The 15,854-nt window shown below is 41.7% G+C and overlaps 1 protein-coding gene, 1 long non-coding RNA gene and 5 other non-coding genes across 11 annotated transcripts in view; 1 reads left to right on the top strand and 6 right to left on the bottom strand.

The window, feature by feature from the left end:
• The window catches only part of LOC121586546 (CTP synthase 1), a 54,472-nt gene extending 45,040 nt beyond the window's left edge, over positions 1–9,432 (top strand). For 3 of the 4 annotated variants that reach the window (XM_041903307.1, XM_041903305.1, XM_041903306.2), the window contains exons 8-17: positions 305–437; positions 3,132–3,220; positions 3,527–3,621; positions 3,774–3,880; positions 3,971–4,067; positions 4,153–4,208; positions 4,299–4,395; positions 4,544–4,688; positions 6,467–6,551; positions 6,722–7,008. In XM_041903307.1, coding sequence (XP_041759241.1) covers positions 305–437; positions 3,132–3,220; positions 3,527–3,621; positions 3,774–3,880; positions 3,971–4,067; positions 4,153–4,208; positions 4,299–4,395; positions 4,544–4,688; positions 6,467–6,542 — 895 coding nt within the window. In that variant the 3' untranslated portion in view covers positions 6,543–6,551; positions 6,722–7,008. Of the gene's footprint in view, positions 1–304; positions 438–3,131; positions 3,221–3,526; positions 3,622–3,773; positions 3,881–3,970; positions 4,068–4,152; positions 4,209–4,298; positions 4,396–4,543; positions 4,689–6,466; positions 6,552–6,721; positions 7,009–9,393 lie in introns of those variants that run through there. The other variant, XM_041903308.1, reaches the window with a different exon arrangement.
• Positions 9,433–12,139: 2,707 nt separating this feature from the next.
• On the bottom strand, positions 12,140–14,841 carry LOC121585610. 2 transcript variants are annotated; one of them, XR_006003877.2, is made up of 8 exons: positions 14,766–14,841; positions 14,016–14,083; positions 13,709–13,750; positions 13,435–13,486; positions 13,188–13,247; positions 12,856–12,929; positions 12,567–12,652; positions 12,140–12,354 (listed from the first exon to the last, which is right to left on the bottom strand). It is a non-coding gene; the product is annotated as an uncharacterized LOC121585610 (long non-coding RNA). The 2 variants fall into 2 exon arrangements; XR_006003875.2 differs by having other exon boundaries at positions 12,852–12,929; positions 14,766–14,833.
• LOC121586991 lies at positions 12,428–12,500 on the bottom strand. Its single transcript, XR_006004003.1, has one exon. It is a non-coding gene; the product is annotated as a small nucleolar RNA SNORD99 (small nucleolar RNA).
• On the bottom strand, positions 13,011–13,142 carry LOC121586985. Its single transcript, XR_006003998.1, has one exon. It is a non-coding gene; the product is annotated as a small nucleolar RNA SNORA44 (small nucleolar RNA).
• Positions 13,580–13,658, bottom strand: LOC121586976. Its single transcript, XR_006003989.1, has one exon. It is a non-coding gene; the product is annotated as a small nucleolar RNA SNORD103/SNORD85 (small nucleolar RNA).
• On the bottom strand, positions 13,849–13,984 carry LOC121586977. The gene has a single exon (XR_006003990.1). It is a non-coding gene; the product is annotated as a small nucleolar RNA SNORA16B/SNORA16A family (small nucleolar RNA).
• On the bottom strand, positions 14,256–14,389 carry LOC121586978. The gene has a single exon (XR_006003991.1). It is a non-coding gene; the product is annotated as a small nucleolar RNA SNORA16B/SNORA16A family (small nucleolar RNA).
• Positions 14,842–15,854: the final 1,013 nt, after the last annotated feature.

Below are 15,854 nucleotides of genomic sequence, written 5' to 3'. Positions count from 1 at the left end.
TTTAGACCCACCACGTTTGAGTTTGACCTCTGGATAAAGAACTACATATCTGGATGAGAACTACAGAGATGTGTAATTACGCTGTTTGGGTGCTCTGCCTATTCACCTGTTGTATTGCAGCACTATGGCGTGACCTGTATTCAGATTATTGGTGCTTTAAACCAACTGGGAACTCTTGGGGGAAAAAACGAGGTCAAATCATGACGTTCCCAGTTGTCTTGAACGCACTGAAGTCGGAGATTTCAGAGTTCTCAGTTTTAAACGCGGCATATAACTTTGCCTATGGTGTGTGTTTGAATCCCAGGTCAGACAGGCTCCTAGAGCAGTGTTCTATAGCCCTGGTGGGGAAATACACCAAGTTCACAGACTCCTACGCGTCAGTCATCAAAGCTCTAGAACACTCTGCCTTAGCCATCAGCCACAAACTGGAGATCAAGGTAAAATGCACACAGCCATGCTAAAACACATGTACAAACTACACACTTGGAAAGGCACTACTGGCCGGTTTCCTGGACATAAACTCAGCAAAAAAAGAAACGTCCCTTTTTCAGGACCCTGTCTTTCAAAGATAATTCGTAAAAAAAAAATGAAATAACTTCACAGATCTTCATTGTAAAGTGTTTAAACACTGTTTCCCATGCTTGTTCAATGAGCCGTAAACAATTAATGAACATGCACCTGTGGAACGGTCGTTAAGACACTAACAGCTTACAGACTGTAGGCAATTTAAGGTCACAGTTATGAAAACTAAAGAGGCCTTTCTACTGACTCTGAAAAACACCAAAAGAAAGATGTCCCTGGTCATCTGCGTGAATGTGCCTTAGGCATGCTGCAAGGAGGCATGAGGACTGCAGATGTGGCCAGGGCAATAAATTGCGATGTCTGTACTGTGAGACGCCTAAGACAGCGCTACAGGGAGACAGGATGGACAGCTGATCGTCCTCGCAGTGGCAGATCACGTGTAACAACACCTGCACAGGATCGGTACATCCGAACATCACACCTGCGGGACAGGTACAGGATGGCAACAACAACTGCCCGAGTTACACCAGGAACGCACAATCCCTCCATCAGTGCTCAGACTGTCCGCAATAGGCTGAGAGAGGCTGGACTGAGGGCTTGTAGGCCTGTTGTAAGGCAGGTCCTCACCAGACATCACCGACAACAACGTCGCCTATGGGCACACACCCACCGTCGCTGGACCAGACAGGACTGGCAAAAAGTGCACTTCACTGACGAGTCGCGGTTTTGTCTCACCACGAGTGATGGTCGGATTCGCGTTTATCGTCGAAGGAATGAGCGTTACACCGAGGCCAGTACTCTGGAGCGGGATCGATTTGGAGGTGGAGGGTCCGTAATGGTCTGTGGCGGTGTGTCACAGCATCATCGGACTGAGCTTGTTGTCATTGCAGGCAATCTCAACGCTGTGCGTTACAGGGAAGACATCCTCCTCCCTCATTTGGTACCCTTCCTGCAGGCTCATCCTGACATGACCCTCCAGCATGACAATGCCACCAGCCATACTGCTCGTTCTGTGCATGATTTCCTGCAAGACAGGAATGTCAGTGTTCTGCCATGGCCAGCGAAGAGCCCGGATCTCAATCCCATTGAGCACGTCTGGGACCTGTTGGATCGGAGGGTGAGGGCTAGGGCCATTTCCCCCCAGAAATGTCCGGGAACTTGCAGGTGCCTTGGTGGAAGAGTGGGGTAACATCTCACAGCAAGAACTGGGAAATCTGGTGCAGTCCATGAGGAGGAGATGCACTGCAGTACTTAATGCAGCTGGTGGCCACACCAGATACTGACTGTTACTCTTTGTTCAGAGACACATTATTCCATTTCTGTTAGTCACATGTATGTGGAACTTGTTCAGTTTATGTCTGTTGTTGAATCTTGTTATGTTCATACAAATATTTACACAAGTTAAGTTTGCTGAAAATAAACACGACAGTGAGAGGACGTTTCTTTTTTTGCTGAGTTTATAATAAGACTAGTCCTGGACTAAAACACACTTTCAATGTAGAAAACGCATTCTAGTCCAGGATTATGCTTAATCGGTGTCTGGGAAACCAGCCCTATAACCACAATTACCTTGAAGATGCACTGCCATTCACAGGTTTTCTATTTAGTTTATTACACAGCAAGGCTAAATTATACTGTTCCTCTGGCTTGGATGTCCTCATGAATAGGTTTTATTTTGAAGAAGGTGGAAGAAGATTGCTGCTATAAAGTGTGATTGTATGTTTAAGTCTTACTTGTTTGTGCAGTCATGTCATAGCTATACTGAACAAAAATATAAAACGCAACATGTGAAGTGTTGGTCCCATTTTTCATGAGCTGAAATAAAAGATCACAGAAATGTTCCATACTCACAAAAAGCTTATTGCTCACATTTTGTGCACAAATTTGTTTACATCCCTGTTAGTGAGCATTTCTCCTTTGCCAAGATAATCCATCCACCTGACAGGTGTGGCATTTCAAGAAGCTGATTAAACAGCATGATCATTACACAGGTGTATCTTGTGCTGGGTACAATAAAAGGCCACTCTAAAATGTGCAGTTTTGTCACAACACAATGCCACAGATGAGTCAAGTTTTTAGGGAGCATGCAATTGGTATGCTGACTGCAGGAATGTCCAACAGAGCTGTTGCCAAAGAATTGAATGTTAATTTCTCTACCATAAGCCGCCTCCGTCATTTTAGAGAATTTGGCAGTACATCCAACCGGCAACATATCTGCAGACCACATCAGCCCAGGACCTCCTCATCCAGCTTCTTCACCTGCGGGATCGAGGGGCCGTTTTTTAATAAAGCCGTTTTGTGGGGAAAAACTCATTCTGATTGGCTTAGCCTGGCTCCCCAGTGGGTGGCCCTATGCCCTCCCAAGCCCACACATGGCTGTGCCCCTGCCCAGTCATGTGAAATCCATAGATTAGGGCCTAATGAATTTTATTTAAATTGACTGATTTTCCTTCTATGAACTGTAACTGTAAAATCGTTGAAATTGTTGCATGTTGCGTTTTTATATTTTTGATCAGTATGGGATAAGATGCGTCCGATCGTGTCATGAGATGCCTAAAATGGCAACCTGTTCTCACATCTCCCCCTCCCCTCATCTATCTCTTTCTCAGTATATTGACTCGGCAGACCTGGAGCCAAACACACTGAAGGAGGAGCCTGTGAAGTACCACGAGGCGTGGCAAAAACTCTGCAGTGCTGAGTGAGTATGGTAGGGTCAGGGGGTGGAAGGTCTAGTGGTGGGATGGCACCTGTTATGGTATTGTTTTCCAATCCTCTTCTTGTAGCTGTAGCTAGTTCTACTTATTTTATGTATGGGAGTCCAGTACCAGCACAGCGGATTCATCCAGTTGAATCGGGTATGCCTGAACTTAAACACATCGTGGAAGTGGCTGGGGGGACGCAAGGAGAGTTTTGGGAAACACTGAGATATGGCATCAGTTGGACTGGTAGTGAACAGGGTCAGTATTGTGACTATGTTCATGATGGTGTTTCCCTCTCTCCACAGTGGCATTCTGGTTCCTGGAGGGTTTGGAGTCAGAGGGACCGAGGGGAAGATGCACGCCATCAACTGGGCACGCAAACAGAAGAAACCCTTCCTAGGTACAGAATGAGCTGTATCGGTGGCAGGCAGCCATGATGATGCAATAATCTTTACATCAAGGAACAAATTACACCTAAGGATGGAATTAAAGCTTTCTATTCACACTCCTTCATGTATGTGCAGTGTTAACCTGACTCGTATGTGTTTGCAGGTGTGTGTCTAGGGATGCAGCTGGCTGTGTGTGAATTTGCCAGGAACGTGCTAGAATGGGAAGATGCCAACTCTACAGAGTTTGATCCAGAATCAAAGCATCCTGTTGTAGGTTCCACCTTAATAAGATCTCCCCTCCCCTTTACTGGTCGTGAAGGCCAACAAACAGAAATCTGATTCCTTACTGGTTCTTTCTAGGTGATTGACATGCCAGAACACAATCCTGGGCAGATGGGCGGGACCATGAGGCTGGGAAAGAGACGGACCATTTTCAAGACCACCAACAGTATACTAAGTAAGAGACCAAACTTTGAGAGTAATGCCACTGTGTCATAATCACACCATATACCTGCTCTGTGCTTATAGTTGTTTCATTGCAGGAAGACTTTACGGAGATCCTGAGTATGTGGATGAGAGACACAGACATCGCTTTGAGGTTTGTCAGAGGTTCACATCACTTTCTCTCTATAAATCCTTTCTACGTGTCACTAGTGTGCTTACCATGTGTTTCCTGTTCCTGTCTCAGGTGAACCCAGAGCTGAAGGAGCACTTTGAGGGGAAAGGCTTTCACTTCGTGGGTCAAGACGTAGAAGGAGAGAGAATGGAAGTCATTGAGCTAGACGGTAAGGGAGTGTCCGGGATCATGTGTGTGAGTGGACAAAATATTAGCGCTACATTGTTGTTGGCCTGGTTTGCTCGTGCCTTTATACTCACACCTCACATTAACTACAGCTCTTAACCCCCATCTTTTCTTATCTGCTTTATTTCCAGATCATCCGTATTTCGTAGGGGTGCAGTATCATCCTGAGTTCACCTCTCGCCCCATCAAACCATCGCCTCCCTACTTTGGCCTCCTGCTGGCATCAGCCGGGAAACTACAAAGCTACCTACAGAAGGGCTGCCGTCTGTCTCCACGGTAACCACCGAACATTCCCTTAGAATTAGTATGATTCCAAATTCCATACACGTATCAATGAATCTTAAAACGGTGTTGAATTTTGCTGTAGAAAGACTGCAACCATGCTGGCAATGATTGGACAGGCATAGTTACGAGAACTGCCTCAATTTAATATTGTACTGTGGAACTTAAACATTTTATAGTAACAGTATGCCGTTCTAATACATAGTGTTGGAGGTTGTGTGTGTATACACTACCGGTCAAAAGTTTGGACACACCTACTCATTCAAGGGTTTTTCTTAATTTTTACTATTTTTGACACTGTAGAATAATAGTGAAGACATCAAAGCTATGAAATAACACATGGAATCATGTAGTAACCAAAAAAGTGTTAAACAAATGTAAATATATTTGAGATTCTTCAAAAAGCCACCCTTTGCACACTCTTGGCATTCTATCAACCAGCTTCATTACATTTTAGTCATTTAGCAGACGCTCTTATCCAGAGCGACTTAGTTAGTGAATGCATACATTTTTCATAATGGCCCCCCGTGGGAATCGAACCCACAACCCTGGCGTTGCAAGCGCCATGATCTACCAACTGAGCTACAGGAGGGCCATGAGGTAGTCACCTGGAATACATTTCAATTAACAGGTGTGCCTTCTTCAAAGTTAATTTGTGGAATTTCTTTCCTTCTTAATGCGTTTGAGCCAATCAGTTGTGTTGTGACAAGGTATGGGGGGTATACAGAAGATAGCCCTATTTGGTAAAAGACCATGTCCATATTATGGCAAGAATAGCTTAAATAAGCAAAGCGAAACGACGGTCAGTCAATACGGAAAACGTCAAGGACTTTGAAAGTTCCTTCAAGTGCAGTCGCAAAAACCATCCAAGCGCTATGATGAAACTGGCTCTCATGAGGACCGCCACAGGAATGGAAGACCCAGAGTTACCTCTGCTGCAGAGGATAAGTTCATTAATGTTACCAGCCTCAGAAATTGCAGCCCAAATAAATGCTTCACAGAGTTCAAGTAACAGACACATCTCAACATCAACTGTTCAGAGGGGACTGTGTGAATCAGGCCTTCATGGTCAAATTGCTGCAAAGAAACCGCTACTAAAGGACACCAATAAGAAGAGTCCTGCTTGGGCCAAGAAACACAAGCAATGGACATTTAGACCATTGCTTGAGTCCAAATTCGAGATGTTTGGGTCCAACCGCTGTGTCTTTGTGAGACGCGGTGTGGGTGTTATGGTGCTTTGCAGGTGACACTGTCTGATTTATTTAGAAGTCAAGGCACACTTAACCAGCATGGCTACCACAGCATTCTGCAGCGATACGCCATCACATCTGGTTTGGGCTTAGTGGGAAGATCATGTTTTCCAACACACCTCCAGGCTGTGAAAGGGCTATTTTACCAAGGAGAGTGATGGGAGTGCTGAATCAGATTACCTGGCCTACACAATCCCCAGACATCAACCCAATTGAGATGGTTTGGGATGAGTTGGACGGCAGAGTGAAGGAAAAGCAGCCAACAAGAGCTCAGCATGTGGGAGCTCCTTCAAGATTGTTGGAAAAGCATTCCAGGTGAAGCTAGTTGAGAGAATGCCAAGAGTGCCTATTTGAAGAATCTCATTTTGATTTGTTTAACACTTTTTTTGGTTACTGCATAGTTCGTCTTCACTATTATTCTACAATATAGAAAATAGCAAAAATAAACACTTGAATAAGTAGGTGTCCAAACTTTTGACTGGTAGTATGTGTAACAAGTCTGAATCCCATTTCTCTCCCTAGGGACACGTACAGTGATCGGAGCGGCAGCAGCACCCCAGACTCTGAAATAGCTGAGCCCTCCATCTCACAGGATTGAATGTGACAGGTAGGCAACGACACTACAAACACTTTCATTCTTTGACTTTTTTAAAGCCTGGAATTCAAACTGATATGCTGGTGAAACGGAGCATGTCAGTATGGTTTCTAGGCTACCAAACTTCATTAGCCATAATTTGCTGGAACCATGTATCTGCCCACAAACATTATTTCTTGCAGAGGGAAACGAACAATGAAGAGCTGAAAGAGGAAACATTTTTAATGGAGGATCATCACAAAAAGGCTAAATGAGTTTTAAGACATGTTTCCTGACCTCCCTGAACAGTATTGTTAGTATTGTTCTATGCTCTTGCCAAAAGGTAGGCAGCCATCAAATGTAACTGTCATTATGGGTCAAACAGGCCTCAGAAGTCATTACATGCAGTAGTAACCTGTAGCTCAGTTGGTAGAGCATGACACTTGCAACGCCAGGGTTGTGGGTTCGTTTCCCACGGGGGGCCAGTATGAAAAATTTATGTACTCACTAACTGTAAGTCGCTCTGGATAAGAGTCTGCTAAATGACTAAAATGTAACGCAGTACTAAAGATTTGTGACTGCATTTTCTTAATTGAGCTGTATGCACAGCAGTGACACTGGACTAAGATGACAACCAATGGATTGGTCAGGACTTGTAATAGCAGTATTATGGGGGTCTGGTTTAATTGTAAATGGATGATCCATTGAAATGATTCCAACCTGTTTATATAGAGATGTATTGTGACTATCCAGGATTACTATGACAATATCCAGCACTGTTCCTCCTTTACACCCATCGCTCATTTTGATTTAGATCATGAATCCCTGAATTGGAACAGCCCAGTTCCAGCTGAACTGGGTACATGTACCCCTAAAAATGACATTGAGTATAACTCAAGTTCACTGCCCCAGTCTGCTATAGAGGGTAATTCCAGGTGTGGCCATCAAATCCTATGTAGGGTGACACTAGATTAGTCTCCTGTAATTGGCCAGCTCCTCAAGTAAGTTCATGTGAATAGAGCAAGTTACAGGCTGAATGTCCCCTCCTGAAATTCATTAGATTCAAACACCAAAAAACCCACCTGTAAGATTGTACAGTACCAGTTTTTTTTATTTGGGGGGGGGCTTAATATTGCAGATAGATTGTAACTTCCATCAATGTAATTGTCTGCATCACTTCCAATCCCCCATGTTTTTATATATATATATATACAGTGGGGGGGAAAAGTATTTAGTCAGCCACCAATTGTGCAAGTTCTCCCACTTAAAAAGATGAGAGGCCTGTAATTTTCATCATTGGTACACGTCAACTGTGACAGACCAAATGAGGAAAAAAATTGTCATTGTAGGATTTTTAATGAATTTATTTGCAAATTATGGTGGAAAATAAGTATTTGGTCAATAACAAAAGTTTCTCAATACTTTGTTATATACCCTTTGTTGGCAATGACACAGGTCAAACGTTTTCTGTAAGTCTTCACAAGGTTTTCACACACTGTTGCTGGTATTTTGGCCCATTCCTCCATGCAGATCTCCTCTAGAGCAGTGATGTTTTGGGGCTGTCGCTGGGCAACACGGACTTTCAACTCCCTCCAAAGATTTTCTATGGGGTTGAGATCTGGAGACTGGCTAGGCCACTCCAGGACCTTGAAATGCTTCTTACGAAGACACTCCTTCGTTGCCCGGGCGGTGTGTTTGGGATCATTGTCAAGATGAAAGACCCAGCCACGTTTCATCTTGCTGATGGAAGGAGGTTTTCACTCAAAATCTCACGATACATGGCCCCATTCATTCTTTCCTTTACACGGATCAGTCGTCCTGGTCCCTTTGCAGAAAAACAGCCCCAAAGCATGATGTTTCCACCCCCATGCTTCACAGTATGTATGGTGTTCTTTGGATGCAACTCAGCATTCTTTGTCCTCCAAACACGACGAGTTGAGTTTTTACCAAAAAGTTATATTTTGGTTTCATCTGACCATATGACATTCTCCCAATCCTCTTCTGGATCATCCAAATGCACTCTAGCAAACTTCAGACGGGCCTGGACATGTACTGGCTTAAGCAGGGGGACACGTCTGGCACTGCAGGATTTGAGTCCCTGGCGGCGTAGTGTGTTACTGATGGTAGGCTTTGTTACTTTGGTCCCAGCTCTCTGCAGATCATTCACTAGGTTCCCCTGTGTGGTTCTGGGATTTTTGCTCACCGTTCTTGTGATCATTTTGACCCCACGGGGTGAGATCTTGCGTGGAGCCCCAGATCGAGGGAGATTATCAGTGGTCTTGTATGTCTTCCATTTCCTAATAATTGCTCCCACAGTTGATTTCTTCAAACCAAGCTGCTTACCTATTGCAGATTCAGTCTTCCCAGCCTGGTGCAGGTCTACAATTTTGTTTCTGGTGTCCTTTGACAGCTCTTTGGTCTTGGCCATAGTGGAGTTTGGAGTGTGACTGTTTGAGGTTGTGGACAGGTGTCTTTTATACTGATAACAAGTTCAAACAGGTGCCATTAATACAGGTAACGAGTGGGGGACAGAGGAGCCTCTTAAAGAAGAAGTTACAGGTCTGTGAGAGCCAGAAATCTTACTTGTTTGTAGGTGACCAAATACTTATTTTCCACCATAATTTGCAAATAAATTCATTAAAAATCCTACAATGTGATTTTCTGGATTTTTTTCTCTCTCAATTTGTCTGTCATAGTTGATGTGTACCTATGATGAAAATGACAGGCCTCATCTTTTTAAGTGGGAGAACTTGCACCATTGGTGGCTGACTAAATACTTTTTTCCCCACTGTATATATATACACATATCCTTTAAAAAAATATATATATATATATATATATATATTAAACTGATATACTTTTTTATTTTTCACAGTTTTCCTTAACCAATGATGTTCTTTAATGCAAGGCCGACAGACAAGTTCCTTACTTTCTCCTCCTTCCACTTCCATTTTTGCGGTAAGGCTGCAATTATTTGGTTGTAATTTTGGGTAGAGCAGACATTTCCATGTTTTTGTTAGCTGCATGTGCGACAACTCCACCAGTCCTACCGATGATATCATTTTCAAAGATTTTACCTTTTTTTTTTTTTTAATTTGTCAACAAAAAAAAAAGTTTGTCAATTAGTATATTTGAGTTTAACCACAATATTTGTTGCATTATTTGTTCTGTTTCTGGAGGATTAAATTGAAATTGCAACCAACTTTCTATGGCTTGTTTTAGAAATAGTGATATCTGGGAGATGATTTCCTTTTCAAATAACAGAAAGTGAGTGGTTGTAATCTGAATAAAGGGAAAAAGGCCATTCTTGAACATTGGGTGAGACAATTTTACTAATTTGCTAGAGAACCAGTTCGGATTTATGTATAACTTTTGTATGACTGAAGCTTTTAGTGATAGGTCTGTTTTAATATTTAATTTCTGTCCTCCGAATTCATATTCATATAAATAGGCCCGTTTAATTTTGTCTGGCTTGCCGTTCCAAATAAAATGGAATATTTTTTTTTCATAATTTAAACAACTGTTCGCTAGGCGTAGGCAAGACCATAAGCAAATAGGTAAACTGGGATAATACTAAAGAGTTAATCAGGGTGATTTTTCCACAAATTGACAGGTATTTACCTTTCCATGGTAGCAAGATCTTATCTATTTTTGCTAACTTTCTATTATAATTTATTGAAGTGAGATCATTTATTTCCTTTGGGATATGTATTCCGAGTATATCCACATCACCATCAGACCATTTTATTGGTAAACTACATGGCAATGTAAAAATTGTATTTTTTATTGATCCAATACTTACTAGTACATTTGTCATAATTTGGTTGTAATCCATAGTTAGAAAATGTATCTAGATCCTCTGAGGCTGTGGAGTGATTCTAGTTGTGGATTTAAAAGAAAACATGAATCATCAGCGTACAATGACACCTTTGTTTTTAAGCCCTGGATTTCTAATCCCCTGATATTATTGTTGGATCTGATTTTAATAGCCAACATCTCGATGGCCACAAATAAATATGCCGATAGTGGACAACCTGAAAAACAGTTTAAAACTTTGAGAAATAGCCATTACTTTACACCAAGGGTTACTATACATGATTTTGACCCATTTTATAAGAGATTCACCAAAATTGAAATGCTCCAGGCATTTATATATAAACCCCAGTCGTACTTTATCAAATGCCTTTTCGAAGTCTTCTATGAATAACAGGCCTGGTTTCTCAAATTTTCCATAATGTTCTATTGTTTCCAATACTTGCCTTATTATCTCCAATGTATCTTCCATGTAAAAAACCTGTCTGATTTAGAATGAATGTCCGACAATACCTTTTTAATTCTATGCGCTATACATTTTGCATCACAACACTGAAGTGTAAGGGGCCTCCAATTTTTTAATGGACTGGATCTTTATATTTTCCACTTGTATCCAGTTTCAGTAATAATGAGATCAGACCTTCTTCTTGAGTGTCAGAATTTACATAGGAGTGGTTAAAACATGCTAATAACGGTCCTCTTAATAAAAAAAGGTTTGGTATACTTCGACTGGTATGCCATCCAACCCTGGAGTTTTCCCGGACTAAGTCTTAATTGCATCCAGAAGTTCCTCCTCTGCATATGCTTAAAGTACCTTGTTTCCTCCTTCAAAATATAATGGTGAATCATGGGTTACTCCGTCAATTGTAACCAGTTTCATTATTTTTGGTAGCATTCCTATGTTGAAGATGTGCATTTTACCCCATATTCCATCCAGTTTGCTTTATTTTTTAAATAATATATTACACTTGATCTTTCTTGAATAAGTTTCTCCATTTCTTTTAGTTTTTCCTCTAATTTATTCTGAGCCTCTGTTAGTTTTTATTGCCATCTATCTGTTCTGATAGACTTTCTATTTCCTTTGTTAGTATAAACTCTTGACCTGAATTGCATGGCCTCTAAAGGCACCCCATACAATAAGGGGATTTGCTGTACCTATGTTATGTGGGGAAAAAAATCAGTTATAAATTCCTTTGTCCTAGTTAAAAATAAATCATCCAATAGGCTTTGATTAAATTTCCAATATCCTCGCCCACGTGGAAATTCAGTAAGAGTAATGTATATGCCAATTATGATGGTCCGACCGCATTCTGTCCCCTATCAACACTAACTTTTGGTGCCGTGTATATCTCACTAGATCAGGATATTTAAGCCTCCATATATCTACGACATTGACGATTTCCATAAGAGCATGTGGGTGATTGTAGTGTGACTTCCTTTACGGTCCATTGAGCTATTTAAAACAGTTATAATCCCCCACCCTAATAATAGTGTCTTGAATTGCTTGCAGGGTTTATCATATTGTCAAAGAAGTGTGGATCATCATTATTTGGTCCGTAAATGTTAATGAGCCATATCTGTTTATTACTCATTAACATATTTAAAATAATCCATCTACCTTGCGTATCTATTTGGACAATTTGCACATTCGGATCGAAATTACTATTAATATCACCCCTTTAGAATTTCTTTACCCATGGGAGAAGTATATTTCCCCCAGTACCAGTTTACAGACCTTTCCACAAGAAGTTAGGGAGACCCTAATGAGCTAGTCTTACATGGATAGAAAAACAGAACTCAATCACAACTTTAGTTCATTAAGTGAAGTTCTTTATACATTTCAGGGTTAGAAGATGTACAACCTTTGTTACAAAAATTCTGTAAAAGGGCTTAATAAATTACTACGTGTGCCGTGGTAGACTGCATCTACCAATGTCCTGATTATCCCAGAAGGCAACAAGTAGCTGGCAAGAGAAACAGACTGGCCTCAACCACCTTCACGCCAACCATCTTGTCGCAAGACCTGAGAATATTGGAAAGAAGTCTTGTTTTAGTGGCAGGAGACAATTTGTATCATATACACTTTGAAGGTGCCATTCTGATCTCAGTCCCATATCCGCATGTTTCATCCAACAGTCACATTTTAAAAGGTATCAATCATTGATCAGAACATACCAGAGCCTGCAAAGACTGTTCAGTGAGTCGCACATGAGGCAAAGCAGCAATTTGACATACCTTAAAACCCTGAGTAAGAGTACATAAATGTGAAAGTGGAATTTGTCAATGCCAACAGTCATTTCACCCAGAGGCAGTTGCAAGACCTGCAAATAAAAGAAAAGTTGAGATTATATACATGTAGAGATCAGAGCCTATCCTTGACGTAATGAAAGTCCCATATCCGCATATTCCATCCACCAGTCACATAATTAAACAAGGTATCATTGCTCAGAACACACCAGGCCCACCAAAGAAAATCAACCACAAGCACTTTCTTCTAGAACATGACAATTCTGTATATACCTACAGATGGCCAGTCCCATCAGGGACCTGGATGGGCCATTTCATCTAGAGTGTTGAGGCACACCTATACCGCCATACCTGCAGAAAGACATGAGAAATTCAGCTGTGCACAATTTACACTAGTGGCAGCATTCCCACAGTTCAAAGCTGCAGCTAAATATCTGTAGGACAGTAGAGTGACTACCTCAGGCACAGAGAGGTCAGGACAGTCAAAGACTCCCCGTTTTTCTGGCATGCACTTGGAGAACCAGAGGCTACAAACAGAGCCCGGGTCCTTAGGATAGCATGCATTGGGACCAGACAACAGTGGAATGTTTATTTTAAAAAGAGACTTACCAGCTGTTCAGTCCCAAGGTGATTGGGTCATCACATCTGCCATTTCAGTTGGTACGAGAACTGATGAGAAACAAAGTGAAGATCGTGGGACGTCAATCTAGGCTCAATTTCATTCCAAAGCATTGTGGATATTTCTAGCGCAACACATTACATTCAATAGACTGCTTGAGTACTGAAGATGTTCTCATTATCAAGGCACTGAGGGCAAGTGGGTCACAGCCAGAATGATAGGGGAACATTGAATTACCTTCAGAATGTCAAGTGGTTAATTCTCAAGCCATCTCAGTGAGGTTGTAAGCCTGTATAGGAAATTGGGAGTCGGGTAAAAAAGCTACATATTCTCTTTATAGTATAAACCATACAATTTACATTAAATTAGCTCAGTGCAATAACTTGGCTCAGACGAGTACTATAAATTCTCATCAACGAGGTACTCCTCTAAGTGAGGGCAAGTGTGTCATCACAGCCAGAATGAGAGTTGATGGTTAAACATCTTGAAATCATTCCGAGAATAAACGTACCATATCCATTTGTTCATCATCCACCGTCTGCTCAGAAGATGCCTTTGACGTGGAGAGCACAGGGAAGCAATCTAATTAGATTGCAACTTCATCCGTCATATGACCAATACATGAAAATGTTCTAGGTACAATTGCACATGGAATGTCCTTTCCCTTAATGTTGCGGTGTCAGTTACTTTTGAACTGCACAGCGACCGTCGGTGAAAGTAATGTTTTTGGCATCCTGTTGACCGTGTGTGCTACAAGAAAGCAGGAACGGCTTCGATAGGTGCCTGGGTTTTAGAATGGGTTCTTTGACACTGCTCACCTGTGCTTCAGTAGCAATGCAGCCATATTGGGTTGGGTAGGGTTCATCGTATGCCTGTTGAAGTCCACCTAGAAGCAGAGATCAATGGTTAGGTATGCTCAGTAGGGCTAACCTTAGCCAGCTAGCTGTGTGGGCCTACACTCACTGTACAAAATGTAACGTTAGCTAGCATAGCCATCTACTCTGAATGTTTGACATGGTTAGCCATAGTTTCTAGCGCACTATAAAAAGCACAAAAGTCAATGTTCTTTCCCAAATTGTTGCTGATAAGTTACAGCAACTTTACAGCGACCGTCGGTAAAATATGTTTTTGGCTCCTTTGTTGACTGATTCAGCCGTAAGAGATGACTGAATCGGCTTCGATAAGGGCCGCATGCAGCAGCGGCCACGTGGAAATCACAGACCAACATAGTTAGCTAACAAGAACGCGTATCTAGTTAGCGTAGGTTAACATGTTTGAAATGGTACATGTAATTTTACGATTAACATTAACTTGCTCACAAGGTTGACAGCAACTACTTTAGTTGCCGACTTAGCTAGCTATATAGCCAACTAGGTCACAAGAACGTGTAGGTCCCGCCGGAAGTTAGCCTACCCTTTTAGGTACCGGTAGCAAAACACCAGAAAACCCATTCTAACATTCACGTACGTGCTTTTCCCAAAAAATGTGATATTAGCAAATTAGATGAAAAGCTTTCACTTCAACATAAACGGAGATGTCACGCGATAACTCGTTTGCTGGTGACTCACCTTTTGAATTCTTTAGCTTGAAATGAAGAGATAGAAACGCGCCGTCTGTTCGTTTATATAGTGTGGGACAACCTGGCGATTGGTCCACATGTGTCACATGGACGAGATGTATGATGGGATATGAAGTTTCCCGTCAACCATAGACCGCTATCAACATAGCTATCAATGCTAGAATGTGGCATACATTTTTGATAAAATACTAACCATAAATAATGAACAAATAATACAACGAAAATAGACGGGGTAAAAAAAAATATATCCAACCAGAAATACCTGTTTGAAGAGAGGCAAACAAAAACATTTTCACTTGAAGCTATTGCTAATTTATTACGCCTGGCCAATGCAGTTCTGACCAAGACAAAGCAATGGATTTCTGCCAGTGCCAACACTTGTGATCTTTGGATTAAGGCACTTGAGGTTGATTATATTATTTTAGGTCAGTGGGATAAAGGCCACACACTAGTATTTAGTCCAGACGTCCTATGCCTATATGAACACAGAGTTGGCAACTTCCGGATTTGAAAATAGATGTGCAGGTCTGCAGGCCATCTATGCAATCGAGGTGTATCTTTTTTGGGTAGGCCAATAGTGTTGAAAGTGGTTACTTTAATCAAGGCTGTTAGGCAAGGCTAAGTGAGAACTAGATTTCAACTGAGCAAAGTCAACAACCCAACAAACTGATTCGCCAAAGCCAAAAACCGGTCTCAACATTTCAGCACCAGGGACAGTTCCATTACTGCTGCGACCACAGTTTCATTGAAAAGCCAGGATTGTATTGCCTTTCGAGCGAACATATACAACAAATCCAAGAATATCATGCAACGCATATCACAATTCGTGTACAGCCCAGGAAATCGTTTCGCCTACAGCTCATGCTATGCGGTCATGGCCATGTCAAGTCAATAAGTAATTTATAGACGGACCAGGCATAGGCTCCATGGAATTTCACACCAATTTGAGAGTTGGATAACAGCGTGCCTTATCATGTGCTATCTAACTATATGTTCACACTGTATAGGCCTCATGCACGTATACGATTCCTATTTTCATTATCGAAATTACTCTTTGTAGCCTTGGCCCATAGGCTAG

This window comes from Coregonus clupeaformis, chromosome 17 (assembly GCF_020615455.1).
Source record: "Coregonus clupeaformis isolate EN_2021a chromosome 17, ASM2061545v1, whole genome shotgun sequence".
In the NCBI taxonomy this organism is placed as follows: Eukaryota; Metazoa; Chordata; class Actinopteri; order Salmoniformes; family Salmonidae; genus Coregonus; species Coregonus clupeaformis.
This window is presented reverse-complemented; position numbering and strand designations above follow the sequence as displayed.